The following is a 22852-nucleotide window of genomic DNA, read 5'->3' as shown; positions in this document are numbered from 1 at the left end:
TTGGCCCTGGTGCCTGGCTTGTTCCTTTGAAGAGAAGGGAAGATGAGCTGCTGAGTCATTTCGATTTGTCCAGTGGAGGCTTGCAGCAGTTATATAACCAGCAGCCCTCTTTTCCTTTCCTCCTCAAGCTGGAAATAGAACAGATCTAGCTCCATCGGCCCCCATCTTCTCAGGCCTCCACTCCTGGGGATCCTGAGACACCCTTGCTTCCCAAAAACTTCAAGACAGAGCCCAAAAGAGAGAGCCCCAGCCCTCAGGGCAGGCCAGACAGAAGAGAAGCCATTTGTCCTCCTCTTCTCCTTGAGACATTGGTTGCCAAGGAAAATGCAAAGGAAGCCACAGTGGCAAGACAGCTGCTGTTCGGAAATGGACAGGCGGGGGACAAAGCAAGGAGAGATTTGAGGGCAATGGGACAAGGCAAGCCCCCCTCCCCAGTCTATATGGCAGTGGGGCTTGGGGACCTTCTGGTGACAGCTGAGGAAAGCAACTGAATAATGTATAGGCAAGCGGCACGGTGAGGGTGGGTGGGGAGATGGTGCACCAGTTCCTTCTCACGCAAACATGGCAGCAAGCGCTGAATATTTCATACCCAGCAGGATACTGAGTACTCAGGGTGCTGTGAGGCCAGGCCTTGGTGCTTTCGATGCAATGGCTGCTTGGCTCTGTTTGAAAAAGATGCACCAGAATCTCAAATCTCAGGCTGGAGGCCAAGAAAGCTACAGATTCCGGGGCAGCCAAGGGATGCCAGTGGTGAAGACGCTCTGCATTTCATGGCTACTTCTTCTCTGGCTTGTCCAGGCGCTCTCCATGTGCTGAATGTCAGCCACTCACAGGACCCAGCACCTGAATGGCTCCTGTACAAGCTGGAAGGAACCAGCTGCAGGAAGAGGAACCATACAACCCAGCTGTGCTGTTGTATGGCCTAAAATTCTAATAAATTTTTAACATTTACTAGGTTTACCATTTTAACTTCATAATCTATGCTTTTTAAATAACCTTTATATTAACACTTTCCCCAAACTTTCATGTAGTTTTTAATCTGTATTGTTTTGAAATAGGTTGTTAGCTGCCTTGAGTCGCATGATTGGGAGAAAGGTGGGATATAAATGAATAAAGCAACAGCGACAACAACAACAACAACAACAGAGTATATATTCACCACTCCCATGGCAAGGGATCCAACAATAATATGGACAAGACACCCTAAACCAGGAATTCCGCAGCTGTGGTCCATGGCTCTTGGGGATTTACAGATGGACTTCCAAGAGATCTATGAGCCAGGAACCCATTTTTCTCTTGCATTTCCCTCATTTTGCTTTGACCATTCTGTTTAAGTGCAATTTTTCTGGGGAGAGGTTCTGCAAAGGTGTAGCCTGTTGGTGGCCAATAAAGGCATAACCTCCCATCATGCCAACATATGCAACTGCTTGGTTGTTGCAAAAGGAGGGATTCATACTTTCTTCTTTGTTAAGCTTGCCAGGCTTCCAGGTACCATGCAGAAGCCAAGAGGCAGGAAAAGTCATTGCCTACATGAACCTGCAGCAAGCATAACTGGAGGATACTAGGAATGGTAGTTACCAGAAAGGAAACACTGGAAACTAGAGAAGAGTCAAACAGGTCATCACATAGACCGCAGTCATCAATTCATTGTTTAAACTTGATCCTTTCCACTCCCGTCACTCCTTCTGTTACCTTTATATATTTCAAGATGTTAAGAAATTCTGAAAATCAAAACACTTGGCATAGTATCAGGTGTTCAAAATAACACAGAGGAAGTGACTTCATTGGCATGATTTGCTTCATCAAGAGAATATAGATATGTCTGTTGTAAGATTTGAAATGTTCTGGAATAAAATAGAGGCAGACATGACTGTAAACTTTGGGGGGAGGGAGAGCAACCAGTGGCCCTAGGAACACAGCCAGCCCTTCAGTCTAAGTTCAGAAGCTCTCTGGAAACCATCAGTTCAACTGACTATCTATAAGTAACAGATTTAAGATACACACTGACACATATAATGGACAATAGGCTGGGGGTAAGCAGGAGTTCCCATATCTCTACAGAAACCGTGGAAGACGATTTCTTTGGAAGCTTTCAAGGAGAAACTATTCCATTTGCCTTAGCTGCAGGTTGGCAAATCCAGGCTTGACTACGTGGCCCAGTTTCCAGTTCTAGGATCAGCTTTCACAGCCAACCATCAGAAGCTGCCCTGCCAAAAATGATCACATTGATAACTGTATTCTCAAAAACCAGGCAAGAGAAGGTGGACTCCAAAACATCAACCAGAAACAACCTGAAGAAAGCAATGAACAATTAGCATGATGAAACTAATTCACTACCACAAAAAGTGATTAAAATAACAGCCATTTGAAGTCTAGCCCCTTCCTTATCCCCTAAAACAGCCTTCTTCAACATGGCCTCATGTTGGCAGGGGATGATAGGAGTTGCAATACGACACATCTGCTGGATGCCACATTGGAGGAAGGCTACCGACATAAACAGCTAAGGACAATCAAATAATGGCTGAAGGCAGAACAAGAACAAGGCCTCACTTTTTCTCTACACACCTCTGAGCAGATGTGAGAAGTCCTCAAAACCATACAATAATAGAATTATAATAATAGTGTTTATTTCTTGCCCACCTCTCCCCATGGATTAAGGCAGCGAACAACAGACCAACAAATACACAACATAAGTTAAAAACACAACATCAGTTTAAAAGAACAGACAAGAAATATACAGCTTGCCCTCCATATTGGCGAGGGTTTGCTTCTGGACCTGCCCCCGCAGATACCAAAAATTGTGGGACCTCATGTCCCATTATCATCAATGGACGCTGACATGCACATGATGCAACTGCGTGTACATGCCGCCATTGACAATAATGGGGTGGGACTGTTTTCAGATGATCAAATCTGCGGATGGCTAGCTGATATGGAAGACCTATTTTATATGTTAGAACAATCCATGTTTTAAACTTAATCATTTAAAATTTACAATTTAAAAATGACCTGGATTGGCCTGCCTGAAGAAACTAAAGCAGAGAAATTCAAATAAAATGTTCCAGTTGTTACAGTACTAGCTATAAAATGGGCACGGGAATAACATGACATCTGAAAAAGCTAACTCCAAATGAAAACCCTCTCCGAAAGGGAACTAAATCCATTTCCAAAAGCACCTTCACAGGAAAAACAATGATGGAAAATAGGGAACCTATTCATGGAAGAGAAAAATCCCATCATGCACAGTTCTAGAACAAGACATAGTTGTGGAAAGAGCTGACCTGTGCTGCTATACTATGCAGTCCAAGGACTGGGTTTCTCGACCTACTGCAATGTCACAAAGGAAACCTTTATAGTTACCATCCATATTAAAACAGATATATAGTGCACCTCAGACACTGTGATGCTTTACTGGCTCCCTTCTTCCAAAACATAGCTGCCTGAAGTGACTGCACTGGTTGCTAATACAATTCCCCTTCTAGTTTTAATTCGACTCTGCAGGCCTTAATATCCAACAAAGGTAAGCAGACAGTTTTGCTGAACACTTGCAGGCTTAAAATAAGATTGGGCATCCTGTTAAGGGATTATGCAACTCAGACTGCATCCACACTGCAGAAATTATCCAGTTTGACATTGCTTTAACTGCAGTGGCTCAATGCTTAGGAGTGGGAACTCTAGTTTTGTGAGACTTTTAGCCTTCTCTGTCAGATAGCTCTGGTGCCACAACAAATACAAATCCCAGAGTTCCATAGCATTGAGCCATGGCAATCATAGAGGTGTCAAACTGGATTATTTCTACAATGCGGCTGCAGCCCCACAAGAGAAGTCCATACATAGCTTGCTTAGAAGTAAGTTCCAGTAAAATCCCATAAAGTCAGTGGCAATAAATGTGTCCCACAGCACTGCAGCCCTAGTATTACAATAAAATCTTAAATGAACAAAATCAAACTTCTTCAAGAAAAGATCTGTGAGGGTTTCCTGTTGAGACAAAAGAGACCTGTTGATGGAAAGGTTTTATAGCCAAAAGCCACCCTTCTCATTTGATTAAATATGAAATGGTTCCCAGACCTCAAGGGCAGGCCATAGCATTTCTTAAGGGAGGAGAAGAGTGGGCTGTTGTTATTGCTAAATAATCACTTAAGAACCCTTGATAGTTCAAAGTGATCCCTTTCACCCAGCCCTTCCCAGTCTCCCATCTTTTCCATTACCATTTAGTTCAACACATATGGAGAGCAACAGGCTGAAGCATCTGCTTCAAACCTATACATCAGAGCTGACCATATTGTGTGCCAATTAACCAAACTCAGTGTGAAATTCTGCACTCAATGGGATGCGTTTTAGCGTATCTTCCCCACGCAACTGTGCAGATCTCCAACCAGCTGGTTCCATCTCTTGTGGACTTAAGTACATGGATTTTGTTTGGTTTCAACCACACATTATGGAGAGAAGCATTAGAAGAAATAAAGGAATATGACTAGAACCCACAGCTGGGAATACAAGCCTCATCCACTGAGGCCACAGCTGCCTTCCACATGTTTTCATATGGAACACCCTTCAAAATTTAAGTGTTGAGTTAGATGAAAATGCTAGATCCAAAATACCATGCAAGATTTTGCCAACAGATCTCTTAGGCTGCATCTGCACTGCAGAAATAATCAAGTTTGACACCACTTTTGACTGCCATGGCTTAATGCTATGGAATTCTGGGAATTTATGTGGATGCAGCCCTAGTTGTGGTAGATGATCCTATCATGGGATTTTCTGGGGCTAAGAGCGTGTGACTCGCCCAAGGTCAACATTCAAACCACAATATCATGATGCTTTTAGGAATATAAAATCTATTACTGTATGTGTAATTTGGCTTGTCATAAGTTATCATGTTTGGAAAATTAAAAGTGCTGTTTCTTCAGACAATAATTACACATTGAATTTCCTTTTTTAAAAAATTAAATTTTGTTACAAATCCAGCAAAAAGGCCCAGAAATGCAAAAAAAGACCTGAACTGTAAGGAGGAACTAACTTATGAGGAACAGGTAAAAACAAAAACAAAAATGGAAGAAATTATTGGCATTAGCAAAACAAAAGGGATTATTTGGTCTCTTTAACCTGCATTGGAATCGATTCTTTGCAAAAGAACCGCTGGAAAAGTAGTGTCAGGAAAACCTGTTTCCCCCCCTTTCCCCCCACTTTATCGCAATAGAATTCGATTGAATAAGGATCAAATTCGATTCCCAGTAGGAATGATGGTCGTATAACCCGATTTGCGATGCGCTGTAAATTGTAGTGGGAATGACCCCCTAGTCCTCCATGTCAAGCAAACCAAAAAGGAAACCCTCATTCCTCTAAAAAGAACAAAGAAAAGGAAACCAAGACCAGGAATCGCAATGATCTGTTACTAAATATTGTTTTACATAAAAGCACCCCATAACAGTTTTTAAGAAACAGTTTTGCAGAAGTATTCTATGAATGCCTCAGCTAAATAATTTTTATATAATTGTCAAAGAAAATACCCCACAGTCCAATATTTTTTCTATTTTTTCTAGGAGGGAAAGTGTGTGGGATAACTTTTTCTAGTTTTCCCACTTTCCCCCCAGGACTTTACAACTGACATAGTAACTTGTTGACCACCCGTCACAAAGCCAATTGAGAATGCTAAGTGATGCCACCACTTTTGCAGCTTTTATCTTAGGAGGGTATTTTAAAAAGAAGAAGAGGAAAGAGGAATGCAAGGAGTGATAAACAGCATGTTTTTAGAGGTGGGCCAGGCCTTGGCCACACCAACTGGTGAAGCAACATCTCATGTGACACCCCAAACAGCCATATTGAGCATATTGAGAAACCGGGCTCAGGAGAGTCTTGGCCTAGTGGCCTCTTGGACAGAAGGGACCCCAAGAAAAGGTCCCCTGTCTTGCCACTAGACTAATTCTCTAGCAGGAACCCTAGCTTGTCCCTTCAATCACTTTTTTGCTTCAATCCTATGACATCCTTCCCATCCCATTGCAACTGAAGCACAGGATGCTGGCACACTACAAAATTAATACAGTTTAACTGTCATGGTTCCATCTTATAGAATCCTGGGATTTGCAGATGTGGCAGCAGAGCTCTCTGACAGAGAAAGTTACAAAACTACAAATCCCAGAATGCCATAATATTGAATCATGGCACTTGAAAGCCATGGCACTTAATACAGTCAAACTGAATTAATTCTGCAGTGTAAATGTGGCCACAGAAAAGTTACCTCTTTGGACTGCAATACCCACACCCCCTCACCAAGCATGCCTTCTTCTTTTCTTTTCTTTTATTGTATTCTCTATGTATTTCTATTGATGTAACCCACCTGGATTCCTTGCGATTGGGCAGGCTATAAATTATTATTATTATTATTATTATTATTATTATTATTATTATTATTATTATTATTATTCCCATACTACCTGGGGGATTCTGGGCACTGTAGTCCCTAAAAAGGTATGCCTTCCTCCATCCCACAGATACCACACACACACACACACCCCTGGTTACCAGCATCACATGATCCCTCTCAAAACCTCCAAAGAAAGTGTTTTGAACAAGGGACCCAGCAATTTCTAATAAGAGAAAGGGGAGAATTAGCAGGTGTAGAATCTACCAAGTTCTCCCCATGAAATGACAGGCATACAAACCAATGGCTTGGCCTGAAACAAGTCTTTAAACAGAGGCTGGATGGCCATCTGTCGAGGATACTTTGATTGAGAGTTCCTGCGTGGAAGAATGGGGTTGGATTGGATGGCTTTTGGGGGTATGTTCCAACTCTATGATTCTATCTTCTCCAAACATCAGTCCTCCTCTTTTGCGCTCCTTTGTCTCCCACCCACACTGACCCAGGATTGCCTTGCTCAAAATCTGGGCTCCATAACCAATCTGAAGCAGTTGCTGCATTTACCAAACCCAGCTGGACTCCAAGTAAGGTATGGGATTCAGCAAGCAGCTGAAACTAAAAGCCAAAGAAAAAGCTGGAATAAGGAGAAAAGAATAGTAGAAATCTGGTATGGGATGGAATGGGAAATGGAGAACCTTCTGGAAAAAATTGTATGTTGTGGACGTTGATTTCAACATTGATTTAACATGTCTGCATGCTTATCAAGTATTAGAAGTGTTTAGAAGTATAGTGTGTAGATCAAGGGAAGTAATAGTGCCACTCTAGTGTGTTTTGGTCAGGCCTCACCTGGAATAATACCGTGTCCAGTTCTGGGCACCACAGTTCAAAAAGGATGTGGACAAACTGGAGTGTGTCCAGAGGAGGGCGAGCAAAATAGTGAAGTGTCTGGAAACCATAAAGCCCTATGAGGAGAGACTTAGGGACCTGGGTATGTTTAGTCTGGAGAAGAGAAGGTTAAGAGGTGATATGATAGCCCTGTTTAAGTAGTTGAAGGGGTGTCAAGGATGGAGCAGGCTTGAGGATGGAGCAAGCTTGTTCTCTGCTGTGCCAGAGAATAGGACCCAGAGCAATGGATTCAAACTCCAGGAAAAGAATTCCACTTCAACATTAGGAAGAACTTTCTGATAGTAAGAGCTGTTTGACAGTGGAAGATGCTCTTTCGAAGGGTGCTGGAGTCTCCTTCTTTGGAGATCTTTAAACAGAGGCTAGATGGGCGTCTAACAGAGGTGCTTTGACTGTGATTTCCTGCATGGCAGAATTGGGTTGGACTGGATGGCTCTTGAGTTCTCTTCCAACTCTATGATTCTAGTCATGGAGTTTTTAGCTCTATATTTATGTACAGTATTTAATTTATATGCCATCCCTCTCCTAAAGTGGGACCCAAGGCGGTTCACAGAAGGGACACCTCTGGGACTCCAGCTCCCCAAGAACCTTATTTTTTCACCTCAACCATGTTAGGAAACTCAGAGAGAATATTCAACTGAAGAAAAAAACCACAAAAACACCCAGCTATGCAAAGTCCCACATTCACAGCCATGTGTCAAGTTGCCATGTTGCCGGTGTCTTGTAGCGAGCAGCAAGTTGTCTTTCGCCTCAGGGTTTCCAAACCCTGTATGGGTACATCAGCATCCAGTCTCAATTTAATTTATCAGCCTATAAAACAAATGCAGCAACAACCTCATCCCTTCATACACACATCACCCTTCTTCTAACACAAACACACATACAGAGCAGTTCATTGGGAGGATCAACCAGCTAAGGATTCATAGGCCGAATTTCAGAGAGGTAGCCATGTTAAGTCGGCTGCTGATGCTGCTGCAGAAAGCACAGAGAGCCTTCCAGCATCTTGAAGCCGAATGCGTTTATCATGCTTTTGTCACTCTTGTAGGCCAAATGTTATTAATAACCCGACACGACAGCCTCCTCCATTAGAAATCCCAAGGCTTTAACAATGCTGCTTATTTTTAGATGCCATGCAAGTAGCCCTGTGAGCTACATTTTGGGAGGCGAGAGAAGGCCAAGGCCTCTGTCTCACCATACCTGTAGTTTCATCCCCACCATCCAGTATCTAAATCTCAAAAGAAACATTATGCAAGGTTTGAGTGTCTGACAATGACGACTTTGGAGACCAGGGTTCAATTCCCTGCTTGGTCACGAAACCCAGTGGGTGACCTTGGACAAATCACACTCTCTCATCCTCTGGGGAAGGCAAGGGCAAACCTCCTCTGAACGAATCTTGCCAAGAAAACCCTATAATAGGGCCGCTTTAGGGTCGCCATAAGGTGGAAATGATTTGAAGGCACATAACAAAAACAAAGGAGGTAGGAGGGAAGAAATCATTCTGGTGGTTGAGTGATGAGGGTACTTTTTCAGAGGGATCAAGCTTGTCCAAGCTTTCTTTGGCTTCTTCTACAAAATCAGGCAGAAGGAAGGGGAAGGCAAGGCACAGATCAACCAAGGGGTTTCACCCTATGCTCTGGCCTCCACAGGGATCCTGGTTAATAAAACAGGAGGGCTGCCCTCAGCACCCATCATCCCCACCAAAAGCCAAGCCTTTCTTTGACCTGTCAGTGATGGGGACAAGGCCAGCTTCTTGCATGCATTGCAACTTTAAGGACCCAGCTGGCTTCCCTCCTCCTCCTCCTCCTCCTCCTCCAATCTCTCTCTCTCTCTCCATTTCTGCTGCATTGCTGACCCTGTGCCTTTCTCTTCCAATCCTCCTTTCTTGCCTTTCCCTGCATCATGGCAGCTGCTGAGGAAGACCACAGCCCTCCTGCACACCAGAACCAAAGCATGCAGCCTTTTCTTCTTCTTCTCCTCATCCCCATCTCCTCCTTTGGGAGGACACTGCGGAAGGGGCAGCCGGTCCCCCCAGCTCCATGGTGACCCCATGTCCTCCTAATATGTAGCATGGTAGGACCATGGAAGAAAAATGGGAGGACAAGACCCAGGAAAAGCTCACAAGAAAGGATGAAGGGAGGAGGGCATGGTGGAAGGGTGGGTCAAAAAAGACCCAAACCAGTATCAGTCCCTGCTCACAATGGAGGGCATGCAGGAATTCCTCCTGGAGAAGAGATGGAATTGGAGGACGTGTCCTGGAATAGGAGGACCTGTGTGTTTTCCCCCACCCCTGGTCCCAGTCATTGCTACAAGAAGGTCTTTGTGTCCTTTCTATATATGCAAAGGAGGCATTTTTTCTGGAAAAAAGCAAACCCACTCACACCTTTCAAACACAAAGGCAAGCCATCCTCTCCCAACAAATGCCACCTTGACTCCAGGCACCTAAGGAGGGGGGGGCTATGTTGGAGACCCCCAGGTCCCTTGGTCTTTTAGGGTGCCCCCTTGCCCACCCAGCCCTGCAATGCCAAGGCTTCCCCCATTGAGATCTGCCCCCCTTTTTCCTCCCCCCCCAACCATCTCAAGGGGTGAGCCTTTCTTCTTCTGCCTCCATCTCAAGGCAGACAGGCAGGCAAGCAAGCCTTCCTCCCTCCTTCCTCTTCCTCCTGCAATTTGCTTGGCATTTGCAGCACCAGGAGGAGGGTTTTCTCTTTGGAGGGGGGGGGGGAGAAGCAGAAGGAGGGAGGGAAAAGAGGAGAAGGAGGCAGGCACTGAAATCCCTCCTGCTGCCAGCTCCTTTTGTTCGCTTGCAAAGGCAGTAGGGCACCCAGTCTGCAAACGTTGCTTTCCAATAGCACCCCTCCCCTCCATCAGATCAAGGGTAGGGTGGGGTGGGGGGTAAGGGGGAGGACTGGCTGCATGCCATGAGGTGGGGTGGGGGTGCTCTTCTTTCTTCTCTCCCCCCCCCCCACACCATCCCCATCCTTGCTTTGCTTGCAAAAAGGACCGCATTTTTGCAAAGACGTCGCAACATTGCAAAAACGCAAAGGAAGGAATCGCTTCTTCTCGGCCTTGTGGCTAAGATCAAGTGTAGCACAGTGTGTGTGTAGCCTCCTTTCTCCTGGAAGCTCCCTCCTCGCCCTCCATTCCTAGGAGGAAAGGTCCCCCCTCCCTTTGGACTAAGCAACATGCCTTTCTTTTTCTAGGAGGGTTTTATTGTTATTTTTAGCTTGTCTTTGATCCCACTTGACAATTTTTCTTCCATCTTTGCCTCTAGGGGTGTCCTCCTTTTCTCGGACGCGTCCTCCCAGTCCAGGAGGGAAGCTATAATACGATTTATAGCACCTCCTCCCGCTTGAGCATCCCTCCGAAGCTTTTTTTAGATCTGGCAATAAAGTCCTCCATGTTTCCCTTCCAATGGCCTGCAGTCATTTTTTGTTTGTTTTGAAGGTGCCTTGTCCTCCTTGTTTGGAGGACATCTGGCAGCTTGGGTCCTCCATTTCCAGCTCCTGGTCCAGGAGGAATGCCTCCAAAATAAAATAATAAAATCTCCTCCCTTTGAAGCCGCAGGACTGAGAAGCAGGGATTGATCTTCCTTTTAGGGGTTCTTAGTGTGTGGGGGGGATGTCCTCCTTTTTTCTCCTCACTGTCCTCCATTTCGAGGTGCCTGGTCCTCCTTGGAGGGGCAACAGCAGGCTCTAGACGGGGGAGGAGACTCCTTGCAAGGGGATCGGCCCCTGCCTATGCCTCTACACACAACAAACACACACAACTCACGGCTCAGCAGGCAAGACTGGGATGGGGGAGCTTGTCTTTTTTCTCCTTGGCATAAAAATGAAGGTGCCAGGGGAGTGTGTGTGTGTGTGTGTGAGTGTGTGAAAGAAATAGAGGGGTCTCGCAACCCAACAAGTCTCTCTCTCTCTCTCACACACACACACACACACACACACAGAGACACACTCCCTCCCTCCTCTCTTTCTTCTTCTTTTCTAGAGAGAGCTCATGATGGAGGAAAGAGGCACACCCTACTCCGGATTCCCTGCCTTTAAGGAGCCCCAAGCCCACAAAGGGGCCTTTGCTGCCCCAGGGATGCCAAGGGGAGAAGGAAGGAAGGGGGGCACCTCAACATGTCCTCCTTCCCTCCCTGGCATGATGGAGAAAGGAGCCACACACATGACTAGAGACACCCATCTGTCTCTCTCTCTCTGCATCACTCTCCATTCCACCATCGCTATTGCTCTCCCAAGAAAAACCCTCACATATCCACAGTCTATCTATCTATCTATCTATCTATCTATCTATCTATCTATCTATCTATCTATCTATCTATCTATCTATCTATCTATCTATCTACACACACACACATTTATATATTTATACACATACACATAAATACATAAATATACACACACATTTATATAGTTATACACATACACATACACACATATATAAATATACATAAATACACTCATATATATATATATGCACATACACACACATTTCTATATTTATATACACACATACACATATATAAATACATAAATGTGTTTGTGTGTGTGTATGTATATGGGTTTTTCTTGGGGCAGCAATAGCATGCAAATACACATACGTTGTATCGCCTGAAGGTCTGTTGTCTTTAATAAAGGCTTTGTATTGAATTGTATAAATATACAAACGCATACACACACATATGCCTCCACGCACACATATGCACGCACACCTAAACACTTCTATACACACACACACACGGCTCTCTACACGCACACATATATACACATACACACGCAAACACAAATACACATGTCTATACACTCACACACATACATGTATATGTATATATACATATAGGGAGATACCTAAACACACACACACATATATATATTGCACACACACGCAAACACATGTAATTACGTATATGCACACATACACGTGTGTGTACACGCAGATATATCTATACACACAGAAAGATAGAGAGATCTACACACACACACACATATATACACACACACAGAGATATCTGCACACACGCACACACATATACAGAGAGAGAGAGCGATCTACACAGATATCAACACACACACACACAGATATCTACACACACATATCTACAGACACACATACACAGAGATCTACACACACACACATACACACACACACACACACCCTCTAATGGCTGCTCTCATCTCATAATGGATGTTGCTTTGGATACCCACCGAACCCGCCCATCCACACACACACACACACCCAACGTACCCCATCTGACAAATTCCGTGGGGCGCCCGTGTGTGTGTGTGTGTGTGTGTGCGAACCCTTCCTCTTCTTCTTCTTCCCAGCCCCAGTCTTTCTTCTAGGAGGAATTGGGGGATGGGGGTGGTTTTCCTTTCCAAGGGCGAGACAGGGTCAAGGAGGACCGGGGCCCCCAAAGATGGAGGACACCCCAGGAGACAAATGGAGGACGCGATCAAAGCTCCAAACACTCAGAGGATCGACCCTTACTTCTTAGGGATGCTCAAGATGGAAGGAATTTGGGGGACTCCTCCTGGACACAAGAGAGGAAGCGTCCGGGAAAAGGAGGACCCGAGGTGAGCCCTGGAGACATGTCTAGGTTGACATCAAGGCAGGTCAAGCTGGCCTCGGGGGGGGGGTGGCAGATCATCTCTTCCTCCTCCTCCTCCTTCTGCTTTCCATCAAGGAGGACAAAGGCACCGCCAAAGGGAGGAAGACCGCCCAGGGAAAATGGAGGACCACAGCAGCAAAGAGACTCCTAGGGATGGAGAAGATGCCCTTCATCCGGAGGGGGCCAGATCTCCTCCTCCTCCTCCTCCTTCCAGAGAAAGGACCCAAGAAAACCCCAAAAAAGACATCTTCAGAAATGGAAAAAGGATGCTTCTTGAGTGATGCTCCGAAGGGAGGCAACCTTTTGGGATGTGGGGATGGAGGGCCCGTCCGGGGAAAGGAGGACGCCACCCCCCCCTGTCCGCCCTTCACCCCCTAAACCCCAGGATCCACACCCAAAAGCAAAGCGCGATGAATGCGCGAAAGACCTACCGTGACCATGCTTAGGGCGCGCCGGGGTCCAGCCGGGCGGCTCCTTGGGGGACGCGATCGGCTCTAGGCTCTCGGGTCTCTTGGCCCCCTCCCTCCCTCCTCCTCCTCCTCTCCGGGCGGGGCGGGTCCTGGGTGCGAGAGATGCGCTCTCTCTGCCTCTTCCCTGCCCGGGCGATGGGTCCTGGCAGCCCCCCGACGAAGGTGGTGGCCCAAGGAAAGGAGGAGGAGGAGGCTGTGGGTTGAGAGAGAGAGAGAGAGAGAGAGGAGGAGGAGGAGAGGGAGGAACACGGGGAAGGAGGGAGGGAAAACGGGGGAAGGAAAGCAAAGAAAATGGAGGAACACGGGGGGAAGGAAAGGAAGGGAGATGGAGACAAACGAGGAAAGATGAGGGAAGAAAAGAAAGAAAACGAGGGGATATATGAGGGAAAGGAAGGGAGGAAAACGAGGGAAGGAAAGGGAGAAATGGAGAAAACGGGGAAATGAGTGGAAGAAAAACGAGGGAAGGAAAGAAAAAAAACGAGGGGATATAAGTGGCAAAGGAAGGAAAACGAGGGAAGGAAAGGAAAGAAAATTGGGGAAAACGGGGGACTGAATGGAAGGAAAACGAAGGAAGGAAAAGGGGAAACGAGGGGAAATGAGAAGAAAAAGAAGAAAGGAAAACGAGGGCGCGAAAGGAAAGCAAATAAGGGGAAACGGGGGAAAGGAAGGAAAAACGGGGGAAGGAATAGAAGGGAAACGAGGAGAAATAATAAGAAAAGGAAGGAAGGAAAACGAGGATACGAAAGGAAAGAAAATGGGGGAAAGGGGGATGAAAGGAACTAAAACGAGGGAACGAGGGGGAAACGGAGGAAAAGGAAACGAAAACGGAGGAAAACGGGGGGATAGGAAATTGGGGAAAGGAAACGAAAGGAAAGGAAAGACAACGGAGAGGGGAGCAAGGAAGGCAGAGGGGAGGGGAGGAAGGAGGGAAGGCAGAAGGGAGACCAAAGCAAGGAAAATGGGGAGCAAGGAGGGAAAGGGAAGAAAACGGGGGTCCCAGAGGGGAGGCGTGGAGGGATCCCTGTCAAGCGGAGAAGGAGGCCAAGAGGCGAAGGCAGCGTCGGAGGGGAGAAGGAGGCCAAGAAAGCCAAAGGGAGGACTTACAAAAGGGGGGGAAAAGAAGAAGAAGAAATGAGAGGAAAAGGAGAAAGGGGGCAGAAAGAAAGAAAAACGGAGGCGGGACCGGCGGAAGGCGAGGCACACACAATGGTCCTTTAAATGCCCTTGAATGCTCATGGCCCCCTCCAAAGGAATTGGGCAAAAGGGGGGGGGGAAGAGGAGGAGAAAGTCCTTCCTCTCCCCCCCCCGATCTCCTTGGAACCCCTTCCCATCTAGATCGGGGCACCACTGTGTATCTATCTATACACAATGGTGTATATATACACATTGGAGGCTAAGAGGCATTGCCTAGCCGCCCCCCTTCAAGAAGACCCTCTTGGATCTTCTTAGGACATTAAAAAAAAGATAAGGAGAAACGCACCCCCCCCCCATAGATGCTTTGCCCCTTCTCCTTCCCTTTCTCTCTCTTCTTAACCCATCGATTACCTTTCTCCATCGTTTCCAGTCAAAAGAGGATATTGGGACCATCCCCTAATTTTTTGTTTTTTGGGGGGGGGGGGATAAAGTGAACAAGGAGGCCATTTAAGGGGAGAAATAGATAACTGATCGGTTGTTTGAATCATGCATCCAGAGACCCCCCCCCCAGTGGTTTGGGCGAAGAAATGATGGAAGGAAGGAGGGAGGGATGCAGAAAGCCCGACTTCAGCATCATCGTCCCTGCGAGGACAAGGCAGGAGCTCAACGATCGGGGAATAAGCAGAAAGGACCAGCTCTGTCCTCCTTTTCCCGGACACCTCCTCCCTTTCAGCCTCCTGCCCTGGAGGGATGCCCAAGCCTCCTCCCCTTTGGAGCAGCCCTCCGAAGCAGGGCTTCATCGCAGGAGGGTGTTTGATGAGCTTTTGTTTGGTCCTGGCTTTCATTCTTCTGGATTGGCTTACATTTCAAGGGGGGGGGGGTTTGTTGTCCTCCTTGGTGGTGAGGAGGACATCTGGTCGGCTTGGGCTTTGTCCTCCTCTTTCCAGGACACGTCCTCCATTTCAGCCTTCTCTCCCTACCGGGAGGGATGCCCAAACCTCCTCCTTTTGGAGCATCACTCAGAAGCAGAGATTCATCAGCATCATCTTCCCCATCATCATCATTATCACTTATATCCTGCCCCTTTCGCAGAATCATCATCTTCATCAGCATCAACATCTTCATCAGCATCACTATCATTAGTATTTATATCTTGCTCCTTTCGCAGAATCATCATCTTCATCATCATCATCATTATCACTTATATCCTGCTCCTTTTGCAGAATCATCATCATCATCATCATCATCATCATCATCATCATCATGATTACTTATATCTCGCTCCTTTCCCAGAACTGGGACCCAGAGCAGCTCACAACTAAAAACATAGCAAAGTGATACAACAGAATTAAATTGTCGCAGTATTAAATATGCGTGTTTTGTGCTTTGATAGGGTCCTCCATTTTTTTCTGGAATGGCCTCGTCCTCCTTGGCAGTGAGGACATCTGGTCAGCTTGGATGCAGCGTAACCCGACGGCCTCCTTTTCCCAGGACCCGTCCTCCATTTCAACCTTCTGTCCAGGAGGAATTCCAAAACGTCGTCCCAAGAAAAGGGAGGATGAAACTGCAAGCTAAAAACACTTCTTAGGTCATGCTCCAAAGGGAGGACTTTTTGGCATTCCTCCTGAACAGAAGGTAGAAATGGAGGACATGTCCTAGGAAAGGAAGACCTCTGCTCACCCTAGGTATATGCGCCCCCTTGGCACACATGCGCAGCAGCTTGTGGCCTCTCTGGGTGGCAAGATGCCCCTCAGGCTAGCCATGTCAAGTAAACCATGCAGAGAAGGCCCAGGGTAGTCTTCACTCTTGCAAATGAATCCTTGAAAGATGCTGGAGTTTGTGGGGAGAAAATAGAAAAAGACCACCATTCACATCTGCAGCATTTACTACGTTGTTGTGTGCCTTCAAGTCATTTCTGACTTATGGCGACCCTAAGGCGAACCAACCCATGGGGTTTTCTTGGCAAGTTTCTTCAGAAGAGTGTTTGTCATTCCCATCCTCTGAGGCTAAGACAGTGTCACTTACCCAGGTTCACCCAGTGAGTTTCCATGGCTGAGCTGGGATTTGAACCCTGGCCTCCAGAGTCCTAGTCCAAAGTTGAAACCACTACATTACTGCTGGCTCCCATGCTGTACACCATGGATTTGAAGATTGGAGGGAGGTTCCCAAAAGGGTTCTCTCAGTATTAAAAAAAACTGGGTGGACAAAGAGGAAGACTAGGTGGGTGGGGAGCAAGGGACTCACCCATTCCAGGAGGATCCAAAATGAACAAACAGGTTACCTGCCTTTTCTTTGGGCACCAAATTTGGAAGGGAAAACATGGTATTAGACTAAAGTCTCCACTGCCACTGAGCAATTGAACCTCTCCTCCAAGCTCTGATGTCTACCACATCGTTCTCCAGCTAAGGTATGGACAGGTAAAGCAGAGGTGGCTAATCTTGGACACTTTGGATTTTCAGGCTTTGCTGTTAGAATCATAGGATCCTAGAGTTGGAAGAGACCCCAAGGGCCATCCAGTTCAACCTGATGCTGCCATGCATGAACTCACAATCAAAGCACCTCATGGTTTCTATACCATTCACTGTTTTGGTCATCCCCCTGTGAACTTCTTTTAGCTTGTCCACATCTCTCTTGAATTGTGGTGCGACTTGTGTGCCTTCAAGTTGGTTCCGGCTTACCATTTTCCATTTTTTTTTCAGGCAGCTTCCTATCAGTTTTCTTCACTGTCCAGCTGACTATCTATGTCCACAGTACATGCTGATGGGGAATACAGTAGTGGCGTTTATCAGACGGGGTTCTTCCAGTTCAGATCCAGTGTGACTGCGAATCGAGCGATGCAAATTCACGTTATAATTCTAAGTGTCGTGTTCAGTTGTATATTGTTGCTGTTTAGGATCTTGCCTAGTTCTTTCATGGCTGCCCTTCCCATTCCTTCTGATTTCTTGACTGCAGTCTCTGTTCTGATCACTGTTTGATCCAAGGTATGGGAAACTGTACTTTCATTTCCTCATTATGTAGGTTGAATGTATGTAGATCCTCCATGGTCATTATTTTGTTTTATTTATGTCCAGCAACAAACCGGCCTTTGCACTTTTTTCCTTGACCTTCCATAGGAATTATTCCCACTGCCTAAAATGTGCAGCCATCTGAATTCATGCAAAGCAGCCATGCAGCCACACATGTAATAATGTGCATCCCTGCAAATTTTCACGATACTCTGGTAAAAACACCAAAGTCTTTCTCTTTACAGTTTAAGGAGTCTCCTCATCTCTGCTAAACAAGAAGCCCAAACTCCTGCAAATTGCATGTGGCCAAATCACATTCTGTTCAACTGGACCGAAGAATATTTTAATTGTGTAGACAATACTGAGGAACCTCCCTTGGTTCTTTGTGGAGGGAGAATCCAGCCACCAGTTGTGATCAGCAAATTTTGGGGAGGTATGGATAGTTTTTCAGGGACTTATATATTGTCACTTTTATTATGTTAGAATATTGCTAAAGGAACTGGCCTAAGACCACAGGGGAAAAAAATGTTTTTACAACAGACTTCAAAGCTGGAATGAAGCTTGGAGAATGGATCCTGAAACTTTTGGATATGTTTTGGATAGGAACGGAGAAAAGTACTTAACTACTTGAAGGGAAAATGGGGAAAAGAAATTTCAACAGTGATTTAAAAAGTAAGAAAAGTAAGAGGTAGGAAGAGAAAAGAAGAAAGGTGGGGAAAGGTAGGCAAGGAAGAATAAAAATGAAGAGATTTAAACAGGTTAAAATGGAGAGTAAGTAGAAGAAAAGCAAACGTTAGAATGGAAGATGGCAAAGAGACCTAAAATCAAGAAACCAGATAGAAAGACAGAAAGTTAGTAAGAAATTGATGTTGGTTCCAGATGAGGACTTCAGTTGATGTTTGAGTTACTCTCCATAAGCTTAGAGTTAAAGTGAAGGAAAAGAAGAAGAGTGAGAGAAGAAGCGTAAGTTAGAATAAAAGTGGAAGGGTGGAAGAAATAAAGAGAAGATTAAGAGGAAAATAGAAGTAATGATTGATAAAGAAAGATCTAAGATGACCTTCAGGAAGTAGATAGTACATAATTGTCTTGAGTGATCTGAAAATAGTATGGCAACCCTATATATAAGAGATGTTTCTATAGGTTTACTTTAGTTTATGTATATACTGTTTAAAACAGTGATATTGTATATTTTTAGATGGAAATGTCATTGATGGAGCAAGTAATTACAAATTATGTACTTTGGTTATTGTTAAAACATTTTAATTGATTCTTTAATAAAAATTTCAACAACAACAACAACAACAAAAAGAAAGCTAGAAAGAAGCTGACAGAGAACACACACCCCAGTTCCTCTCTCATCTTCCCTGCTGTTTTGTTTCCTTGGCTCACTGGTTCAGTTAAAATGGAAGACTGCAGGAAGCGTCTTCATAGTATACCCAGTTGCACATTTCCCCCCCTCTAGAGGTGAGGGGAGTCAGAGCATGGGGCACCATGTTCAGAAGTTATGTTTTTCAAAGCCTCCACTGACACCAGTGGAAAGCTTCTAAAAGCCGAATCGCAATGTACCTGGGAGGAGAGAGAAATCTCTTATTTCTAACTGGGGAACAGAGAAGTTTGTAAACCCAATGGGACGGTATCATCTGACCATGTTGTTGTTAACCACCCTCAAATTGATCCTGACTCATGGTGACCCTGTGGATGAGGCCTCTCAAAGATCCCGTATCCTCTACTGCTCTGCTCAGTTCCTGTAACTTCATGCCTGTGACTTCCCTGAGTGAGGTCATCTTCGCTTTCGGCATCCCTCCACCTTCCCCAGCATTATTGTCGTTTCCAATGAGTTGTGTCTTCTCATGATGTGGCTGAAGTATGACAGCCGTCATCTTGGCTTCCAAGGAAAGTTCATGCTTGACCATTTGCTTGTCTTTTTGGCTCTTCATGGTCTTCTCAGCACTCTTCCCCAGCGCCACATCTCAAATTAATTTTCTTCTGATCCACTTTCTTCACTGTCCAACTCTTGCCTCCATACATGGTAATGGGGAATGTACATCCCTAATCTAGTTTAATGTTACACTGGCCTATGGAGACCCCAGGGATTTACGTCTCTTTTGCTATGAACAGTTATGGCACTATGATTCCCCTTTAACAGCATCCTATGGAATCCTGGGACTTGTAATTTGGTCAGAGGCACCAAAGGAGCTCCCTGGTGGAAGAGGCTAAATGCTCCTCCCTACACTGCAAATCCCAAGATTCAATGGGATGGAACCATAGCAATTAAAGTGGAATCTTAGTGCTACAACTGTGTAGTATGAAAGAGAACTTAGCCTTTCATAGCCTTATTTTATGAAACTGCAGACTACATCTAGGGAGGATGTATTGTACACTTCTCCCTTGGGGTAGTTCAGAGCCACTCAGTTCTTTCCAACCTTCTCTTAATCTTGTGACCAAGAGAACCAACCAGACAAAGTAGAAGAAACCACATTTGCCATATTCAAGTACAACATGAAGAATCCAGAAGGGACTGCAATTTTTTTCATCCATTCATCACTGGAATGCGTATGTTTTCTCCTCTATGCATGCTCTGCTGTATTTTGTCAGACAAGGTTGTCATTTGCACATGTGCTCCAGGAACCTTGTTGGTAAGGTTATCTTAATATATAATCTTCTTCATTTGATGAGCCAGAAATGTGGGTAGCTTTAGATTTAAAGGCCACCCAGGGTCTTATGTTGAGAGAAATGAAATGAAATTATGGAAATGAAAAGCAATGAGGATCCATTAGCACCAGTGTTAGGTGATATGATCACAACCATTGTTGGGAGAATGGGCAGAAAATCAGGATAAGAAATGAATTTCCAGAATCTTGCAACACGCTTCATGCTGCACCATTTTGGAACATACTCTATTTGAATGTCTGTAGTGTCTGTATGACCCGTTAGAGAGAATCAATGTGGCATAGTGGTTTGAGTGTTGGACTACGACTCTGGAGACCAGGGTTCGATTCCTCGCTTGGCCATGAAACCCACTGGGTGGCCATGGGCAGGTCACATGTTCTCAGCCTCATAGGATGGGCATGGCAAAATTCCTCTGAACAAATCGTGCCAAGAAAAACCCATGATAAATTTACCTTAGGGTTGCCATAATTCAGAAAAGACTTGATGACACACAACAACAACAACAACAACAACAACAACAACAACAACTGACCTCAGCAACCAGTAACTTCTACCACTGGCCATATCAAAACTGCCCAAAGAAACCCACATGATTTGAAGCCATAATCTCATATCTACATTACTCTGTAAGGCAATGAATGGTAGCTGTTCCCCTTTTACAGACAGAAAAACTGAGGTTGGGATATAGAAATCTACCAGAGTCCAATCTAAACTCCCCACAGCTGCAACAGCTGAACCATGCATACCTTTGCTCTTTTTATCCTTTTATCCAAGGAATTACAGAATTTGGATAGAAAGATGACTGCTACAGAAGCAGGCCAGTATCCCTACAACTTTCTGCACATCCCTGTAACTTCTCCTATATGTGTCCATTTAATCAACAAGGAGAATTTATTCTCTTTTTATAACTACCCAGGTAAAAGTCCAGTCTGAGGAAAGCAGTCAGAAATCCTGAACTTCCCACTCTGAATGGAACATACTCCCAATACTATGGCTGTCACTCCATTGGTTAGTCCCAACTAGAGCCAGCTCATTCAATCAACTGTTTGATAGTGGGACAACATATAGGTAAATCTCGTTGATCCAAAGGGTCTACTCTGATCAGTACTCACAACAGGATTAAGATCTATTTTGCCATCCCTTCTGAAATAGCCCCTTCCTATCAATAGTACCAACTCCACATTCTTAAAAAAGGAATCAATATGAGATTCCCCAACCCCTCTCACATTCGTTTCCTCGCTTGGCCATGAAACCCACTGAGTGGCCATGGACAGGTCACATGTTCTCAGACTCATGGATGGGCATGGCAAAACTCCTCTGAACAATGCAGACATAGGTACACCTTGCTGAACTGTACTCAAAATCCAAGAGTTCTGTTCTACCAGCAACAACCTGTGAGGCCTCTGAAGACCTTTCTGTTTTGAAAACTCTTTCTTGTCTCTCTCCCTCTCTCCCTGCCCATAATCTCTCCTGGATACTTCTCAAAGGCTTCATTTGTGATATGTCCCCTTCCCTCTCCACACACACATACCCATTCCTTTTCTCCTGTTCCTTTGAACATGGAGCAACCTGTTGAGAAGGGATGTGCATCATTTAACAACAACAACAACAACAACAATACCCCTTTCTCCTGAGAGATCAGCAGATTTCCATCCCCACCCTTGCTCCTCAAAGGAAGGTAAAGAAGAAATAACCTGCCAAAGTGCCACCCCTTTTGTCTGAGAGATCCAGTGCTTTTTATACCATGCTAATGGCCTGGAGCTGATCATCTACCCAAAGTGGAAGACTGAAGTGCCCCAATCTGAATATATACCTCCTTGGGCCTCCTTTCCCCACCAGTAATGTACTCTGTGTTCTTCCAGCTTCTCCTGGTCACATATGTATGGAGGATGGAGCATTTTGTAATAACTGAAGAAAGACAATTCCTTTCAGTGAATCCAAGACATCACCCCTACCTCATTTGCACTCAGGAGGTACCGTTCTGTGTCTTGTGGGCATCTGCTCATTTTCAGTAGCGTCGCCATTTCTGATGGAGGGAGAGAAAGAGAGACAGAGAAGAGAAGAGAAGAGAGGATTACAGTAAGTCCCAGGGGAGATAGCAAGAGAGAGACACGCGCACACATAACTAGGTAACGGTTTTGTATCTATATCCGGTGGTGATTTATAGCTACGCTAGGCCTATTCCACTGGGGAGATGCATGAACCGCACACAGATTGCAAAGCAGATGATAGGAACCAAAACTGGCCGCACCCACCCAAGCCTTTTCATGCATTGACTCTCATGTACAAAGATGCAATGTAAGAAACAGGGAGTTTTTACCTGGCTACTTGGTCACTGGCAAGGAAGCTCCAAGAAGAGAGATAGGACCATCAGCAGCAAGCCCATTCCAGCCAACTAAGAAAGAGCATCACACACAGCCAGCAGCAGCAACTTAGGAAAGATCACTTTCAGTTTCCGATGAAAAGGGCTGGAACAGTTGCCAGGATGCAGCCACCGCTTCTGGAGAAGTGGCATGGCTGGCAGTCATTTTAGCTATCCAGAAAACTTAAAGGAACAACAAAGGAGAGGAAGCAAATCACATGTATGCCATCCTGTGGATGGAAGGGCTGGGTGCATGGAAAGGGAGAGGTGGCATCTTTTCTGCAGCAAAATACAATTTGTGCCATTCTACCAGGACCTTTGCAATGTGCATGTGTGGGA

General features: G+C 45.3%; 1 protein-coding gene across 6 annotated transcripts in view; it reads right to left on the bottom strand.

The window, feature by feature from the left end:
* The window catches only part of ELAVL3 (ELAV like RNA binding protein 3), a 120740-nt gene extending 98550 nt beyond the window's left edge, over positions 1–22190 (bottom strand). For 5 of the 6 annotated variants that reach the window (XM_042453593.1, XM_042453596.1, XM_042453597.1 and 2 more), the window contains exon 1: positions 13304–13576. In XM_042453593.1, the coding sequence (XP_042309527.1) occupies positions 13304–13312 (9 nt within the window). In that variant the 5' untranslated portion in view covers positions 13313–13576. Of the gene's footprint in view, positions 1–13303; positions 13577–22106 lie in introns of those variants that run through there. The other variant, XM_042453599.1, reaches the window with a different exon arrangement.
* Between the last annotated feature and the right edge of the window lie 662 nt (positions 22191–22852).

The sequence above is a fragment of the Sceloporus undulatus genome, chromosome 2, assembly GCF_019175285.1.
Source record: "Sceloporus undulatus isolate JIND9_A2432 ecotype Alabama chromosome 2, SceUnd_v1.1, whole genome shotgun sequence".
Lineage (NCBI taxonomy): Eukaryota > Metazoa > Chordata > Lepidosauria > Squamata > Phrynosomatidae > Sceloporus > Sceloporus undulatus.
This window is presented reverse-complemented; position numbering and strand designations above follow the sequence as displayed.